The 14,542-nt window shown below is 57.2% G+C and overlaps 1 protein-coding gene across 1 annotated transcript; it reads right to left on the bottom strand.

The window, feature by feature from the left end:
• Positions 1-1,632: 1,632 nt before the first annotated feature.
• Positions 1,633-8,811, bottom strand: LOC139311707 (tripartite motif-containing protein 10-like). Its single transcript, XM_070936191.1, has 8 exons — positions 8,313-8,811; positions 7,871-7,966; positions 7,555-7,785; positions 7,439-7,461; positions 5,230-5,345; positions 4,870-4,923; positions 4,439-4,468; positions 1,633-3,309 (listed from the first exon to the last, which is right to left on the bottom strand). The coding sequence occupies exons 1-8, from the start codon at positions 8,724-8,726 to the stop codon at positions 2,777-2,779; spliced, it is 1,497 nt and encodes a 498-aa protein (XP_070792292.1). The 5' UTR covers positions 8,727-8,811; the 3' UTR covers positions 1,633-2,776.
• Positions 8,812-14,542: the final 5,731 nt, after the last annotated feature.

Below are 14,542 nucleotides of genomic sequence, written 5' to 3'. Positions count from 1 at the left end.
TGGACCGAAGGGAAGAGCTCCCCCCCCCCTCCAAGACAGCTCCCCACCCCCGGCCCAACCTCCTTCAGCCAAGGGCGAGGTTGGTCCTGGCCTCCCCCCACCCCTGGCCCTCCCCTTCTTGCCGGCCTTCCAGGGAAGACCGAATGGAAGCCCAGATCCGAAGCCCTTTGGCTTCCCAGGATGTGGGACATCAGCCCCATTTTGCAGGGAGAGGCTTCCAGAACCAGCTTGTCCAGCCAGGACCCCCTCTGGCATTCTGTGTCTGTGTGTCTGTGGGGAGGCTGAGACCCAGGACTGCCTGTCCCCCCCCCACACACTCCTGCACCAGGCTGGTGCATTTTCCAAAATCCCCCACTGGCTACAGGGCTGCATCTCCTCCTCTCCCCACCCGGTGGGCCCCCCCTCCAGGCTCTGCCCAGGTGCTCCTCCTGGATCCTCCTTGTCTCTAAGGGGGGGGTTCCTTCTTAATGCCTCCCCCAGCATCTCCCAAACAGCTCCCTCCGAAGGTGGATTTTGAACAGACGAACTCATTTTCAAGGTTGTGATTCTTTTGTCCTGGTCTCACGGTGGTAAAAGGCAGAGTCTGGGAAGAGGGGTGGGTGTGGGGGCTTGTTAGGGGAAGGGGGGGGTGGAGGGGGATCCTGCCTTCTGGCCCTCAACATCACCCCCCACCCCATAAGTCCCTGCACGCTTGGTGGTCTTCCTGGCTAGGTCCCAATGGGCGCATGGGAGGGAGGCCCAGGTGGGCTGTGTGGGTGTGGGAGTTCATTAACACGTCCGCCCGGAGAGCTGTGCCCATCCTTGCAATGCCAGAGGAGGAAGGTCGTGGCAGCTCTTGCTCTCCGGAAAGCCCAAGCGCCTTTCGGAGGCTCTGCTGGCAAATAGCCAGGGCTGAAACGCTGGAGTTGGGCCCGTGGGAGCAGGTGAGCTTGTTTGCCTGAGGCCAGCCTCCCCGAGGGCACAGCCACACCTGCCCCCGAGTTGCTCGGCTCCATTGCCGAGCTCACAATTGTATCTGCCTTGGTGGCACCTTGCAGTATAAAGCGTTCAGGCAGGGCTCAAGCGTTTGTGGCTAGCATGAACTCAGCCTCTCTGGACTTCCGGGGAAGGTTGATGGCAGGGAGCGGAGATGGTTGCGGGGAAACTCTCTGGATTAGGAGAGGATGGGAGAGCTCCCGCATCTGCTCCGGGCGGCTGTTCCTGCAAGGAGACTGTGGGACGCTGGTTGGAGCCCCAGGAGACGACCCCATCAGCCATCCACCGCAGAGCCTTTTAAAGGACACCAAGTCACAAGCACCTCACTTTCTAGTCACATTTAGAAATTGCTCATTTGCTACTTCTAAAGCTATGAAAGACCTTCAAAATGACAAAATTTTGAAAACAGCTGCTGAGCCCGCCTTCGATCCCGGCTCCACACACGGAGATGGAGCCGGTCGAGTGGCCAATTTGGTTGTGTTGTTGCTGCCATGTGTGCTTAGGACAGGGGTTGTGGGTGTCTTTGTGGTGTTTTAAATGTTCTGTAGAATAACACGTAGATATTAAGATATCAGAATAGATTAGAATTAGAATTAGAATTGAACAGAATTCTTTATTGGCCAAGTGTGATTGGACACACAAGGAATTTGGTGCATATGCTCTCAGTGTATGTAAAAGAAAAGATACATTTGTCAAGAATCATAAGGTTCAACACTTAATGATAGTCACAGGGAACAAATAAGGAATCAAATCACATTAGGAAACAGTCAATATAAATCGTAAGGATACAAGTAATGAAGTTATTGATTATAAAGGTCCTTTAACCGTCTATCTCTCATCTAAACTGCCAGCCACAGAGTAAGGCCGGGATTCCCAACCTTGGCAGCACCTGGAGGATGCAGGGACTTCCAGCACCAAAAGTCTCCAGGTAGCTATGCTGGCTGAGGAATTCTGGGAGTTGAAGTCCTCACATCTCCCGGGTGCCATGGTTGAACAAGGTTGCAGCATCTAGCAGGAGGCGGCATCCAGGGATTCGCCCACACAAGGAGACACTTGAAAAGGGGGCTCAGAGGGGCCAGGAGGCATTGCTGCATCTCAGCCCCACAACCTCTCGGTCAGCCGGATCCCCCAGCCATGGGCAGCCCAGAAGCTCTTGGTATCCCCCAACCAGCCTGGACTGAGCATGGCAAAATTATAAGAAGGTCAGGCATGGTGGGTGGAGGGGAGACCACCAAGAAACCCTAGCAGACTCTAGAGGGGAGGGTTGGACGGACGTCCCAGAGGACAATGGACAACATCTGGCCCTCTTGCCAGATGTGGTCTTGAAGGCGCCAGGAGGCCCAGCAGCCTCCTCTACAGCCCCATCTCTTCTGCTTCAAGTTACGTCCATTCCCCCCCCCCCGCATGAACAGGAATCGGGGAGGTGGCTAAGGTGGACTCCACACTGGAGGGCTGCAGGTAGTCCTCAACTTACAACCACAGTTGAGCCCAAAATTGACGTTGCCAAGTGAGAAATTTGTTTTGCCCCATTTTACGACTTTTCTTGCCACATATGCTAAGCAAATCACTGTAGTTCTTGAATGAGTCCCACGGCCGTTGAGTGCATCTGCCTTCTCCATGGACTCTGCTGGTCAGAGGGGGTCACAAAAGGGGATCGCGTGATTACAGGACGCTGCAACTGTCATAAATGCGAGTCAGTTGCCAAGCGTCCTCGAATTTTGACCAGGTGACCCTGGGGATGGCTGCCAACGGTTGTAAATTGAGGACTATCAGTCCCAAATACTCTTCATAGGATAATCCCTCACATTGAAAGGCAGAGCCCCTGCCGGCCCAGATAGAAAAAAGGCCGGAGCGTCTCGCCAAGGAAGGGCCCCGTCTGGAAGCTGTGGAGGAAAGTCTCCGTCTCCGCATCCAGGAACTCCACAGTTTCTGCCTCGTAGCCCAGCCTCACCCGCAGCTTCCGCGGCGGACATCGCGAGCTCAGCTTCTGCGGACTCTTGGAGAAAGCGACCATCTCCCCCACAGCACTCTTCCCCACGGCCCAGATTCCCTCCTGGGGGCTCAGCTGGAAGCTCCCCTTCCTGCGGACGGACTCCTTGGCCACCCCGATGGCCCAGTGTGGTCTGCCCAACACAGGGACACTGCCTGGCTCCTTCACGGTCACTTCCCACCACTTCCATCCTGTGGTGAACTCTTCACAACCCAGGACGCACAATTCCCGGTCGAACCTCTCTGGTACATCCGGGCATTGCTGATATGTGTTGGCCCAAGCCACCGTGGATCCCTGGCACCGGAGCCGCGGGTGGGCGGTTGACTTGTTCAGCTCGATATAAACTGCAGGACAGAGAACAGAAACTCTGTTTGTGTTCGAACAACTATTAAGAAAGCTCGTTAGTAGTCCTTAATTAGTAAACTAAGGTTTGTACGGACTTTGTGTGTGCTGCGTTCTCTGGGGTCCGTAGCTGGGGCAGAACAGAAGGCAGGCTGGGGACAGGGGAGGGCAAAGCAGGGCGGGGCCGGTTCCCAGTTCCCCGAGGATGCTTCACCCCCCCCCCAGGGAAGGGCAGCGAGGCTGCTGCACCTGCTTAGCGGGCGAAGGGAGGAAACCGGGCCGTTGGGTCATCTCTGGAGCCCTGCCTGGCAAGCAACCCCCAAAAAAGGTCGGGCCAATTCCTACAGACGGTGGGTCTCTGCAGCCTGAGGTCAGTGGGGCTGCCTCTGAAGGGTGGGGGGTCGTGGGTCCCTGGCAGGACAAGATGGGCCTGACCAAGGCTAGGCACGGCTTTTACTTTAATTGCCCAGGGCACCTGGAGGTAGCACAGGCAGTCCTTGGCTTACAACCGTTCATTTAGTGACGGTTTGAAGTTACAATGGCACTGAAAAAGTGACTTACGACCGTTTTTCACACTTACGACCATTGAAGCATCCCCCTGGTCAAAATTTGGACCGGTGGCAACTGGCATGGATTTATGACGCTTGCAGAGTCCGGGGGGTGACGGGAGCCCCTTCGGCAGCCTCTGCCTCCCCTTTTGCAGAGTCAGCGTGGAAGCCAGGTTCACTTGAGAACGGTGTTGCTAACAACTGCAGTGACTCACTTAACAACCGCCCCAAGAAAGGTTGTAAAACGGGGCAACATTAACTTAACAAGGGCCTCCCTTAGCAATGGAGAGGCTGGGCTCAGTGGGGGCCGGTCTGCACCAGGGACCTTCCTGGGGCGGCTTGTCAGCTGCCCAAACCTCCCCCCGGAGAGCCCCCTGCAGTTGCCCCAGGCCCACCCGCCACGTTTGGGTGGCTGCTTTGGAGCCCCCCCGTTTACAGGCAGCGCCTGCGGACCCTTCAGCCGCCTGGAGGGCTGGCTCAGGCAGGGCCCTTGCCAGGCACGGGACGCCCAACGTCAAGGGGAGACAGGGGGCTTCTGCTGGGCCCCACCCCCTCCACGGAAAGGCCCCATTTCCTCAGTTACCTCGAGATGTTGGCTTCTCTGGAGCAGGAGCTGGGGAGGAAGGGGACAAAGGTTAAGATCAGGCTGCGGTGTCTGAGGAAGCCTCCTCCCCCACTTCTCCCAAGGCACAGCTCAAAGCTGAGCCCCTCGCCAGGCTCTTCTATGCCCGGGAAGGCCTGCCCAGCCGAGTGCCCTCAACCGTGGCTTTTTCCTGGAACGGCCAAGGCACGGCAGGGAAGGGCTGGCTCTGTGTGGCTGATGAGGGACTCCCGCCTCCCCCAGAGGCTGCCTTTGGGCCCCCAACTCTCGGCATCCCTCGGGGCTTCCACCCCATGGAGGAAGCCACTCCTGGCGATTTGGGGAAAACGTTACTGTGAGGCCTGACGAGGGCAAGTGGTCTTTGCAAGCCCCTCCCACATTGCCTCGTTCCCCCCCCCGCCCCAGGGTATTACCCGTGGCCAGAAGTTGATCCAGGTTCTCCCTGGTCAGAGTCTTCTGCAGAGAGGCTGAGATTCGGAGGAGGAAAGGAAAAAACGATGAGGTCGGGATGAGAAACAGCCGCCACTGGGCGATGCCCATGAGAAGCCACCCTGTTGGCACCAGTGTCTCGGTGCCTGCCAGATGCCCACTGACCCGCCCCCGAGGGACACGGTTTGGGGGTGGAGGAGGCAGCCCCCACTTTACCCAGCCAGAAGTTGGCTGGAGCTGGATTCGGTCTGCCCCCCCCGAGATCCCCCAGTAGAAAAGGGGGGCAGAAGAGGGGCCCAGAATCCCCAAGAACTCCTGAGGCTCCTCCTGAAAGGGCCCCTCACCTTTGGAATTGTCCACCACCTGCCTTACAGAAGCGTTTTTCTCCAAGAAGGTCCTGTGTCTGTCTTGCAGCCTTGGAGAGACCCTCTCTGCGCGTCCTACCAGGTAACTCCGGCACCTGCGACACAAGGAGGAAGGCCTCACACAGCTACCCGGCTCTCTCCCCACAAGACGGGGGGAGGCTGGGTGAGGGTTGGGTTGGCCATGGGGGTGTGTGAAACAAGCCGGCCCTTTCCAGCATCTTGCGAGGTGAATGCAGGACTCGGGTGTCAGCTTTGGAAGCCATATTAGGCCGGAAGCTTCCATGCTGCCACCTTCTTCTCATGGGTGGGAAAGTGGGGAGGGGGGATTAAGGAGAGGGGTTGTCTGTCAGTCAAGATCAGGGCGATTCTGCATCTGGAGGAGGAGTGGTCGGAGTGAGGTCTCGAGATGAGACGGACGTTGATTGGAGCATGTGATCGACTTGAGGGGATGGTTTTGGGGGTTTTGACTTACTGAGGGAAAACCCGGACCTCTCAGATTCCGGTTTTCCCAGATGTGCCAGTTAACCTATTCTAGTAAAGAGAACTTCAGAGCCTTTACTTGGAGTTGGGTTTTTTTCCTGGAACACGGATATTAACCCGAATCTCCCTTAAAGCATAACAGCACCCCAAAAGGCCGCTGTCAGGGTTGCTGAGCCCCAACCTCGGGTGGTGCAAAGACTCCATGAAAATGGAGGAGAAAGAAGAGAGCGCAGAGGGGGCCGTGGGTTTTGCCAACCTGAGTTTAGGATGTGGTATGAATCCTGGCTTGTTTGTTATGCAACCGATGTTCGTTGCTTTGATCGCAAGAGACCCTGCGCACTGAACCAGTGTAGAGGTCAGTAAAGAAGTGAGGAAAGACACAAACTCAACACAAATGACAATGTGATTCCGATCCTACTATCCCAAGGACTAAGAGGTCCTAAGCAAAGAAACCAGGTTTCCTGCAACAACTGAGTTTCCACCCCTTCCTCCCACCCCAACTGGGCAGCCTGCCCTTGGGCTGGTCTGAATGGCTGCGGAGAACGTTAAGCTCCAGCAGAGGAGAATAGTTGCACTGAGGGTCCTTGGGGCTCGGCTCTTTTCTTGCAGACATTTCACTACCCAACTGAGTAACATCATCAGCGCTACAAGGGAGAGCAGTTTGCTCCCATTCAATCCACAGGTAATGTCAGAGTTTCTTGCAAAATCAAATCCAGAAAGCACTCACAGATAAGTGATTCAGCTGGACTCATTCACTTCTTTCTATACATAACAACAGATGAGCAAATGTACAATACCAATAGCAGATTCTTCCAACCTGGTAGAGAGACTGCTTCCGGTTTAGCTTCTGCACAGACTCAGTTGCCTAAGCCACGCCCAGACTCCTCCCTTCAGTTCCTGTTCCTAAACAGCCTTCATTGGCTGATCTGTTGCCATCCCTGTTCATTGGCTGCCCTTGTTACCGTCTCTCTCCCAGTAATCCTCAACTCTTCGTTTTGTGAACTTTCAAAGTTACGGCAGTGAAAAAAGCGACTTACAGCCATTTTTCAGTTTCAACCTTTGTAGCCTCCCCACCGTCACGTCAACAAAATGCAGATGCTTGTCAACTGGTTCACACTTATGACCATTGCTGGGTCCCAAGGTCATGTGACCTTCTGACAACCAAAGATAATGGGGAAGCCAGATTCACTTAACAACCAGCTTACTAACTTATCAACTGCAGTGATTCACTTAACGAGTGTGGCAAGAAAGGCTGAAAAAAACTCAGTTAACAACTGTCTCAGTAACAGAAATTTTGGATTCCGCTGTGGTCGTAAGTCGAGGAGTGCCTGTACGACTAGCCTGCTCTTGTCGCCTTCTTGGTGGCTCCCTGGTGAGGCTGCTGTTTGCTGTTGGGTCGTCCGTCTGCGCTGGTGGATCCTCAGCTGTGCTGTTTGCAAGGCCCGACCACCAACCAAGCCATACACGGCACCCCAATTGAGAGCGGCCTCCTCGCATATCGAGAGAGAGCAAGCCCCCCTCCCCCCCAGCACTGGTGACGTTGCCTAGTCAGGTATTGAAAGGTCTGCAGGAAACCGGCCGAGCTCAGAGAAGACCAAAGGTCCCACCCCCAGCATCTCTCGGCAACAACATCCTAAAGGATCCAGAAATTCCGAGCACAAAGCGACCCACGAAGACCGGGGGGGGGGGAGGGCAAGAGGGCGCCTACCTGTCTACGGTGTCCTGGATGTCCTGAAAGAGGAGAAGAGAGAAGTGGGTCCCGGCCCTTGCAAGGGAAACCTCTGCTCCCCCCTCACCTTGAGGCCAGCCAGAGCCCCTCCCCACCTGCAGGAACTCCCCGTCCGGCTGCCGGCACTTCCGCTCCGTCTGGGCCATCAGCTGCTGCAGGCGGGAGGCCTCCCCGGAGAGCTGGGCCAGGGCGACCCCCCACTCGGCCTCCATCTTCTCCTCCTGCTCGGCCAGCCAGGCCAGCCACACCGACTGCCCCCCCCGGAGCAGCTCCTGCAGGGACTCCAGCGCCAGGCCCACCTTCTGCTCCTCAGAGGCAAATTGCTCCTGGGGAGGGGGGCAGAGAAGGGGGGACTCAGAGGGAGGGGGGAGATTTCCCAGCTGCCTCCTGCCCCCTCCCCAAAAGACCCACCTGGCATTCCTGCCGGCTCTGCTCTTCTGCCTGCCTCTGCTCCAGCAGCTTCTGCCCCTCCTTCCTCAGGGGCTCCAGGAGGCCATCCAGTAGGTCCTGCGTGTGGAAGAGAGGGGGCCATTCCTGGGTCCACAGTGGCAGCAGAGGAGAGGCCCTGCTGGGGGGCCCCAGAGGCAGGCAGGGGCCTACAAGACTGTCTGCCCCCCCATCTCCTCTCTCGCTGCCGAAAAAGCGCCTGGCCCTCCTCCGCCATTTTTTAACTGGTAGCCTTTGTGAGCCTCTCACTGCCGCCAGGATCATCTTCCCATCTTTCTGGGGACTTCGGGTGACCCCTCTGCCTGCGCCCCCCCTCCTCCCAAGAGCTGATGGAGTGCCCCATGCAGTTGCGGCTGCCCAGCTCCCCCCTTTTGCAAAGCCTGGCCCCAGGGTGCCCGCCCCCTACCTTGTACTCCTGGGCAGCCTCGGGCAGAGAGAGGAGGGGGTGGTCCTGGTGCCCCTCCAGGCAGCCGGGGCAGAGGAGGCTCTTCTCACTGGAGCAGAAGGTCTGCAGGGGCTGCCCGTGTTCCTGGCACAGCTGGCGATGGCTGCTCTCCTCCTGGGCTTCCCCAGACAGCCGTAGCCTCTTCAGATGGCAGACGATGTTGGCCAAGGGTTGGTTGGGGTAGGCGCTGTCATGCCCCACCTTGGCTCTGCACTGGGGGCAGGAAAACCTAGGGGGCAGCTGGGCCAGGCAGTCGCGGCAGAAGTTGTGCCCGCAGGACAGGCCCATCGGCTGCTCGAAGAGGTCCAGGCAGAGTGGACAGATGGCCTCCTGGCCCAGCTGCCCCAAGGCCGTCTGCTTCCCTGAGGTCTCCATGGGGCTCCTTGGTTCCCTTTGCCCCTTTGCTGGGCCTGGAAGGGAAGGCTGCGCATTGGCTCCTTCTCCCCAGGCAGCCTGGGGGCTCTTGGGGGGGCATTTCTCAGCCCCTCTCCCCCCTGCAGGGAAGGTGCCCTGAAGCCCTCCCCCCATTAAAGTCCAGAGGCCAGCCCCCCCCCACCCCCAGCCCCTAGACTTTCCTGCCCTGGGGGAAGTGGGGCAGAGAAGAGCTAGACCTGGCCAAGCAAGGGGGCTTCTTGCCAACGGGGGAGGTAGCCCAGTGGCTGGGGCGGCCTCTTTGGGCATCCGTCCGCTCTCCGGTGACCCGAAGCTCAGCCCGGGCAGCCCAGGGGTCCCGGAGGGTCCTGGCCGGGTGAATAAGCCAGGCTTCAACCCCAGGGACCCCCCCCTTTGCGCTCCCGAGCCCCCCCGTCCCCCCGCTTGGAGGGGCCCCTGACCACCCGGGCCCTTCAGTGGGAGTCGGGGGGCCCCTTCTTGGGCGGGAGAGAAAGCGGCCTCACCTGCACCCTCCGGAGGCCGCCGGTCTCTCGGGCCAAGGGCGGGGAGCAGCCCCCTCCCCACCGGCGCCTGGACCGAGGGCGCGGAAGGCAGCTGCGCAGAAGCCGCGAGTGGGGCGGCCGAGGAGCTCAGTTTCGTTTCTCGGCTCGGAGGCGAGGCGGGAGGCGCCAGTCCCGCCCCGCGATGGGCGGCCCCGCGGGAAGATGCCCCGCGTGGAGCGCTGCCCGGCTGCTCCCCTCCGCGGGGTCCCCGGGGCTCTGGCGGGCCTTTCCACGGCACGCTCGGGGCTCCGGGAGAGCAGAAGCCCTTGCTCGGCCCACCCCGCTCCCAGGGCGGCCCAAAGAGTCGCGATGGCGGCCAAGGTCCCCGTGGGGCGAAGGGCGCTCCTCCCGAGGGGGGCGGCAGGCCCCGTGCAGGGCGAGGAGGGGACGAGCCTCCCGAGGGCCGCCCGGGATCCCCCCAGTGGCGGGAAAGGAGGGATCGACCGGGATCCCCTGGTCTCAGGCGCGGCCAGATCGGGGCCCACGGGGATCCCCTGCAGGGAGGCCCGACATTGAGGGGTTCAGCGGCTCCCGCACAGGAGCCGGCCGGGATTTCAGCACCGGACAGCGGCCGCCGCCGTCCTTGAGAGGCTGCCTCGGGAAGCGCTTCCTACTCGAGCCCCCCCCCCCCCCCCCAAAGGCCCCCGGGGCCGCTGCCGCCGACTCCGCTCTGCCGGGAGAGACGCTGCTCAAGCCTTCTCTCGCCGCCTCTGCTTGGGGAGTCCACGCGGGTTCCTCGTGTTGCAGGACCGCCGGTTCCCCCCTCTGGCTGAGGCCTCAGGACCAGGGCCCCCTTGGTGGTGGACTGCTCCTAAAAGTGGAGGCTCCACCAAGTGGGAGGGGAGGGGCTTAGAGGATGGGGTGGCAGCTCGGGCTGTACTGTTCAATCTCCTTTCTTTGGTACTGATCTATAGATTAACCTCTTGTGATCTGTTGGTTATTGTGTCATTCTCCAGATTCGTTAACAGTTTGGTTAGAATCTTTACTGATTCTTCTTTTGTTGCTAACCATATTATTTTAGATAAAAGCCTTTCAGAGGCTTTTTTTTATTAGAAAGTTTTATCAAATATTACAACAATTTTTTTCCCATCCCTCCTCCCCCCCTCCCATCCCTCATCCCCCCTCTCCCTCCAACCCCCCTCCCCCCACCCACCCACTCCGGACTTCCCAGAGCAAATACAGGGTATAACATTTAACAAACATAAACTAAAATATGCTAACTTTCTGTAGGCTCCATACTCCCTCTTGCTCTTTAACTCCTCTTTCAACTAACAAAACATAATTCAAAAAGAAAATGTTGGTTTCATTCATAAGCTATTTGAAACTTTTTAGTCCGATATTTGTTTCAAATATAGTCAATCCATCTTCTCCATTCTGATATATATCTTTCATTCGAATGGTCCTTCAAGTATGCCAAAATGTTTGCCATCTCTGCTAAATTCGCTACTTTTAATGTCCATTCTTCAATAGTAGGCAAGTCTTCCTTCTTCCAATACTGCGCCACCAAAAGTCTGGCTGCTGTTATTAAATTTAAAATCAATTTAGTCTCTATGACCGTACAATCTGTAATTATACCTAACAAAAAGAACTTCTTTTTCTGAAGCTTCTTTCAGAGCCTCTGAAATCTCCGTTTGCGAGGCTGGGCGGGGCAACATTCGGAGTATAAGTTGGACCCAGATTTTCACCCTCTTTTTGGGGGAAAAAGGTTCGTTTTATACTCCAAAAAATAGGGTAATTTAACAACCAGTTCTCCCTAATGATCGGCTGGGTAGGCGTGCCTGGGGGCAGGTCATGTGACTGAATAGGCGTGGCCAACTCGAAGTCACTTACAGCAAGGTGTGGTGGTGCAGGTGGCCGAAGCAGTGGTGGCCATGGTAGTGCGGGAGCGAAGCGCCCCTGTAGTAGCCTTTGGGCAGCAACAGCATTCCCCCTTCGCCCCGGGACATCTGTGCTCAAGGCAGCCCTCGCCTCCCACCAGTTCTGGCTCGGAGCTGTGAGCCACGTCCAGAACTCCAGCACTGCAGCGGAGAGAAGAGGCTGGGCCTGATTCTCATCCCTTGCTGGGTCTCGCTGACCGACAGGTTTTTAAAAACGATTTTTGCAGCAGGAAGCAGTAGGTGGCTAGGCTACTTGATTTTCATTACCGATATAAAATATTGTTGGCCACCTTCAAATGACAGTCACGTCAAACATCCGGCCTTCGTTGGTGCAGCTGGGTGTGCCTTGGCCGCCTCATGGCCTGCCCAATCTGTCCCAATCTCTGCCGCCACCACCGCTGCCGTACCCACCCACTGGCCTGACCTCCCGCTGGCCCGACCCATGCCGCTGCCACTGCCACCTCATGGCCTGCAGGTGGCCCAACCTGTCCACCACTGCTGTTGCTGGGGGCGAGTGGGGTAGGGTCACACACTAAAGGCCACAGAGGCATGCCTAGCTGCATCAACAAAGGCCAGAATTAACTGGCCGCCATTTCCTGCTGCAAAAATCTTTTTTAAAACTGCTGACTGTCGGGCAGCCAGATCCAGCAAGAGAAGAGGCGCCAGAGAATCAGACCCGGCTGCTTCTCTCCGTCCCAGCTTACAGCTCTGAGACCGAAGTGGGACGTGAGGGCTGTCTTGAGCGCAAATGTACCACGACAAAGGCAGAATGCTGTTGCGGCACAAAGGCAAGTACAGGGGCACTTCGCTCCCGCAATAAGGCTTCGGTTATCGCCACCACCGCTTTGGCCTCCTGCTGCGCCCCACCTTGCCGCAACAGCGCCATTACCTCACTCTGACCGGCAAGGGCTGCGTTACTCCTTGCACTACTTCTTGTATCGCCCTCTACGGTGGAGATTTCCAGCCCCACCCGGAAGAAGTCTCCCTGCCCCGCTGTTGCCCTTACCTTCTCAGGCCAGGGGAGGAGAGACTGGGAGGGGAGGGGCAAAGGGCAGGGCTAGCCAGTGGTGGGATCAGCCGGTTCGCCAAACTGCAGAAGAAGTTAACAACTAGTTTGGCCAGACCGGAGCGAACTGGCTGAATCCAATCACTGGGCTGTCCCTCCAGTTCCCTCCTCTACCTTTTGGACAACAAAACTGTCAGCTAGGTTAGCTGGTTAGGAACCTGTTTGATTTCTCACTTGCTGCAGAATTAGGTTTCCAATTGAAAACTGAAGTAATTGAAGTCCCCCATTACTATTGTAGTGTGTTTCCTACATATATTTGTTAGTTGGTTGGCAAAAAGGACTTCTATTTTTTCTGCTTGATTGGGTGGCCTATAGCAGTGGTTACCAACCAGTGATCCGCGAGAAAATTTTGATGATCCGCAGAAAAATTATTTACATTTTTTAAATTGTGCTAAATTAGGTCCTCAAACTACGGTCCTCTCGAGGAGCCCGGCTGAAGTTTCACACGCTGCTTGCTGAAGCCTCTGGACTCCCAGTGACAGGATAGGGTCCTTCAGGCACTTAGCTTGACTGCCTATTTAGTAGCTCCAGCCTGGACTCCTCCCTCCATCACAGGAGTCCAGGCGCCCCGCCACCCGGGAGGAGGAGATCACACCAGAGCCCAAGCGCTGGGCCTCGCCAGCCTCAGAAGCCAGGGATCCTGCAGGCATCCCGCCATGTGAAGGCCACCCAAATCTGCGGGTTGTTTGCAACTCGAGTGAGCTGCGCAGCCGCTCCACCCGCCTGCTGGCCACCGTCTCCCCCAAACCAAGTGGCGGGGAGGGACTGGCCGGCCGAGGACAGTGCCCTTCTAGGGGAGGAAAGCATTTTTGGGTGGTAGCGCTGCGATCCCCAAATCCAAAAACGGGGCATGCGGAGGCCAAAAGCTGCATTGTGTTTCAGGCGGCGGATCTGGCCAGGAGGAAAGAGGTGGTGAATCTGCGGAGAAGGAGGAGGAAGGCATGCGGCTCTGCAATGTGCATCAGGGAACCAGGGGGGAAAGCGTTTTCAGGCAGCAACGCCTGCTGGAACCAGTCACCACCTGAAACACTGCACTTTTTTGGCCTCCTCACGCCCTGTTTTTGGAATCGGGGAGGAAAGCGTTTTCGGGCGGCAGTGCTGCGATCCCCTCCCCAAATCCAAAAACGGGACATGCGGCTGGCGCTGCCACCTGAAAATGCTTTTCTTCCTGGTTCCCCGATGCACATCACAGAGCTGCACACCCTCCTCCTCCTCCTTCTTCGCAGACTCACCTTCTCTTTCCTCCTGGGCCAGGAGCAGAAACCGACCGCCCTCCACCTGGGTCGTCTGGAGAAGGGGCAGGCAGAGCGGCTAGCTGCCTTGCCTTACCCCTCCTGCGCAGTGCCCGCTTCGCCAACCGAGTCCCGACTTCCACGCTTCCCATGGCTGCTTCAGGAATCAGGCTCTGACCGAGGCAGCAGAGGTGCAGGGGGCTTGCCGGGAGCGTCCAGGAGGACTGAAACACTGCGTCTCTATCGGGCCTTGCTGCGAGAAAGCCAGGCTTTCAATGCCTATGGCTATAGGTAGGAAGATGGGAGCGAAGCCTTCGGTGCCAAGTCCCTCTTCTGCCCCCATGAAAATCATCCCCCACCTCACCCACTCCAGTTAAGAGTGCATAGAGTGATAGGGTTTGTTTTAAACGGATAAAAAGATCTGTGCTACTCGTTATCAAAATCCGAGTGGAAGTGAGAACGCCGATGATCCTGATAGAATAGAATTTTGGAATAGAATTTTTTATTGGCCAAGTGTGATTGGACACACAAGGAATTTGTCTAAGGTGCATACGCTCTCAGTGTACATAAAATAAAAGATACGTTCATCAAGAATCATAAGGTACAACACTTGCCCAGGTTCACCTGGTGCGCCAGTTGCGCCCCTACTTGGACCGTGATGCCCTACGCACAGTCACTCATGCGCTTGTCACCTCCCATATTGACTACTGCAATGCTCTCTACATGGGGCTGCCCTTGAAGACCACTCGAAGGCTTTATCTGGTGCAGAATGCGGCTGCGCGGGTAGTGATGGGAGTATTTCGACACTCCCACGTTACACCTCTCCTGCGTGACTTGCATTGGTTGCCGGTTGCCCTCCGGGTGAGATTCAAGGTGCTGGTGATGACCTATAAAGCCCTACATGGCTTAGGCCCGGGATATTTGGCGGACCATCTGCAGCCAGCAACAGCTTCCCATTGCCCTGTGCGTTCCCACAGGGAGGGCCTACTCAGGGTGCCGTCGGCCAGACAGTGGCGGCTGTGTACCCCCAGGAAGAGAGCTTTCTCTGTGGACGCACCCACCCTTTGTAATGAACTCCCTC

Source organism: Pituophis catenifer, unplaced genomic scaffold (genome assembly GCF_029215685.1).
Source record: "Pituophis catenifer annectens isolate HBS135680 unplaced genomic scaffold, rPitCat1.0.hap2 SCAF_2, whole genome shotgun sequence".
In the NCBI taxonomy this organism is placed as follows: Eukaryota; Metazoa; Chordata; class Lepidosauria; order Squamata; family Colubridae; genus Pituophis; species Pituophis catenifer.
This window is presented reverse-complemented; position numbering and strand designations above follow the sequence as displayed.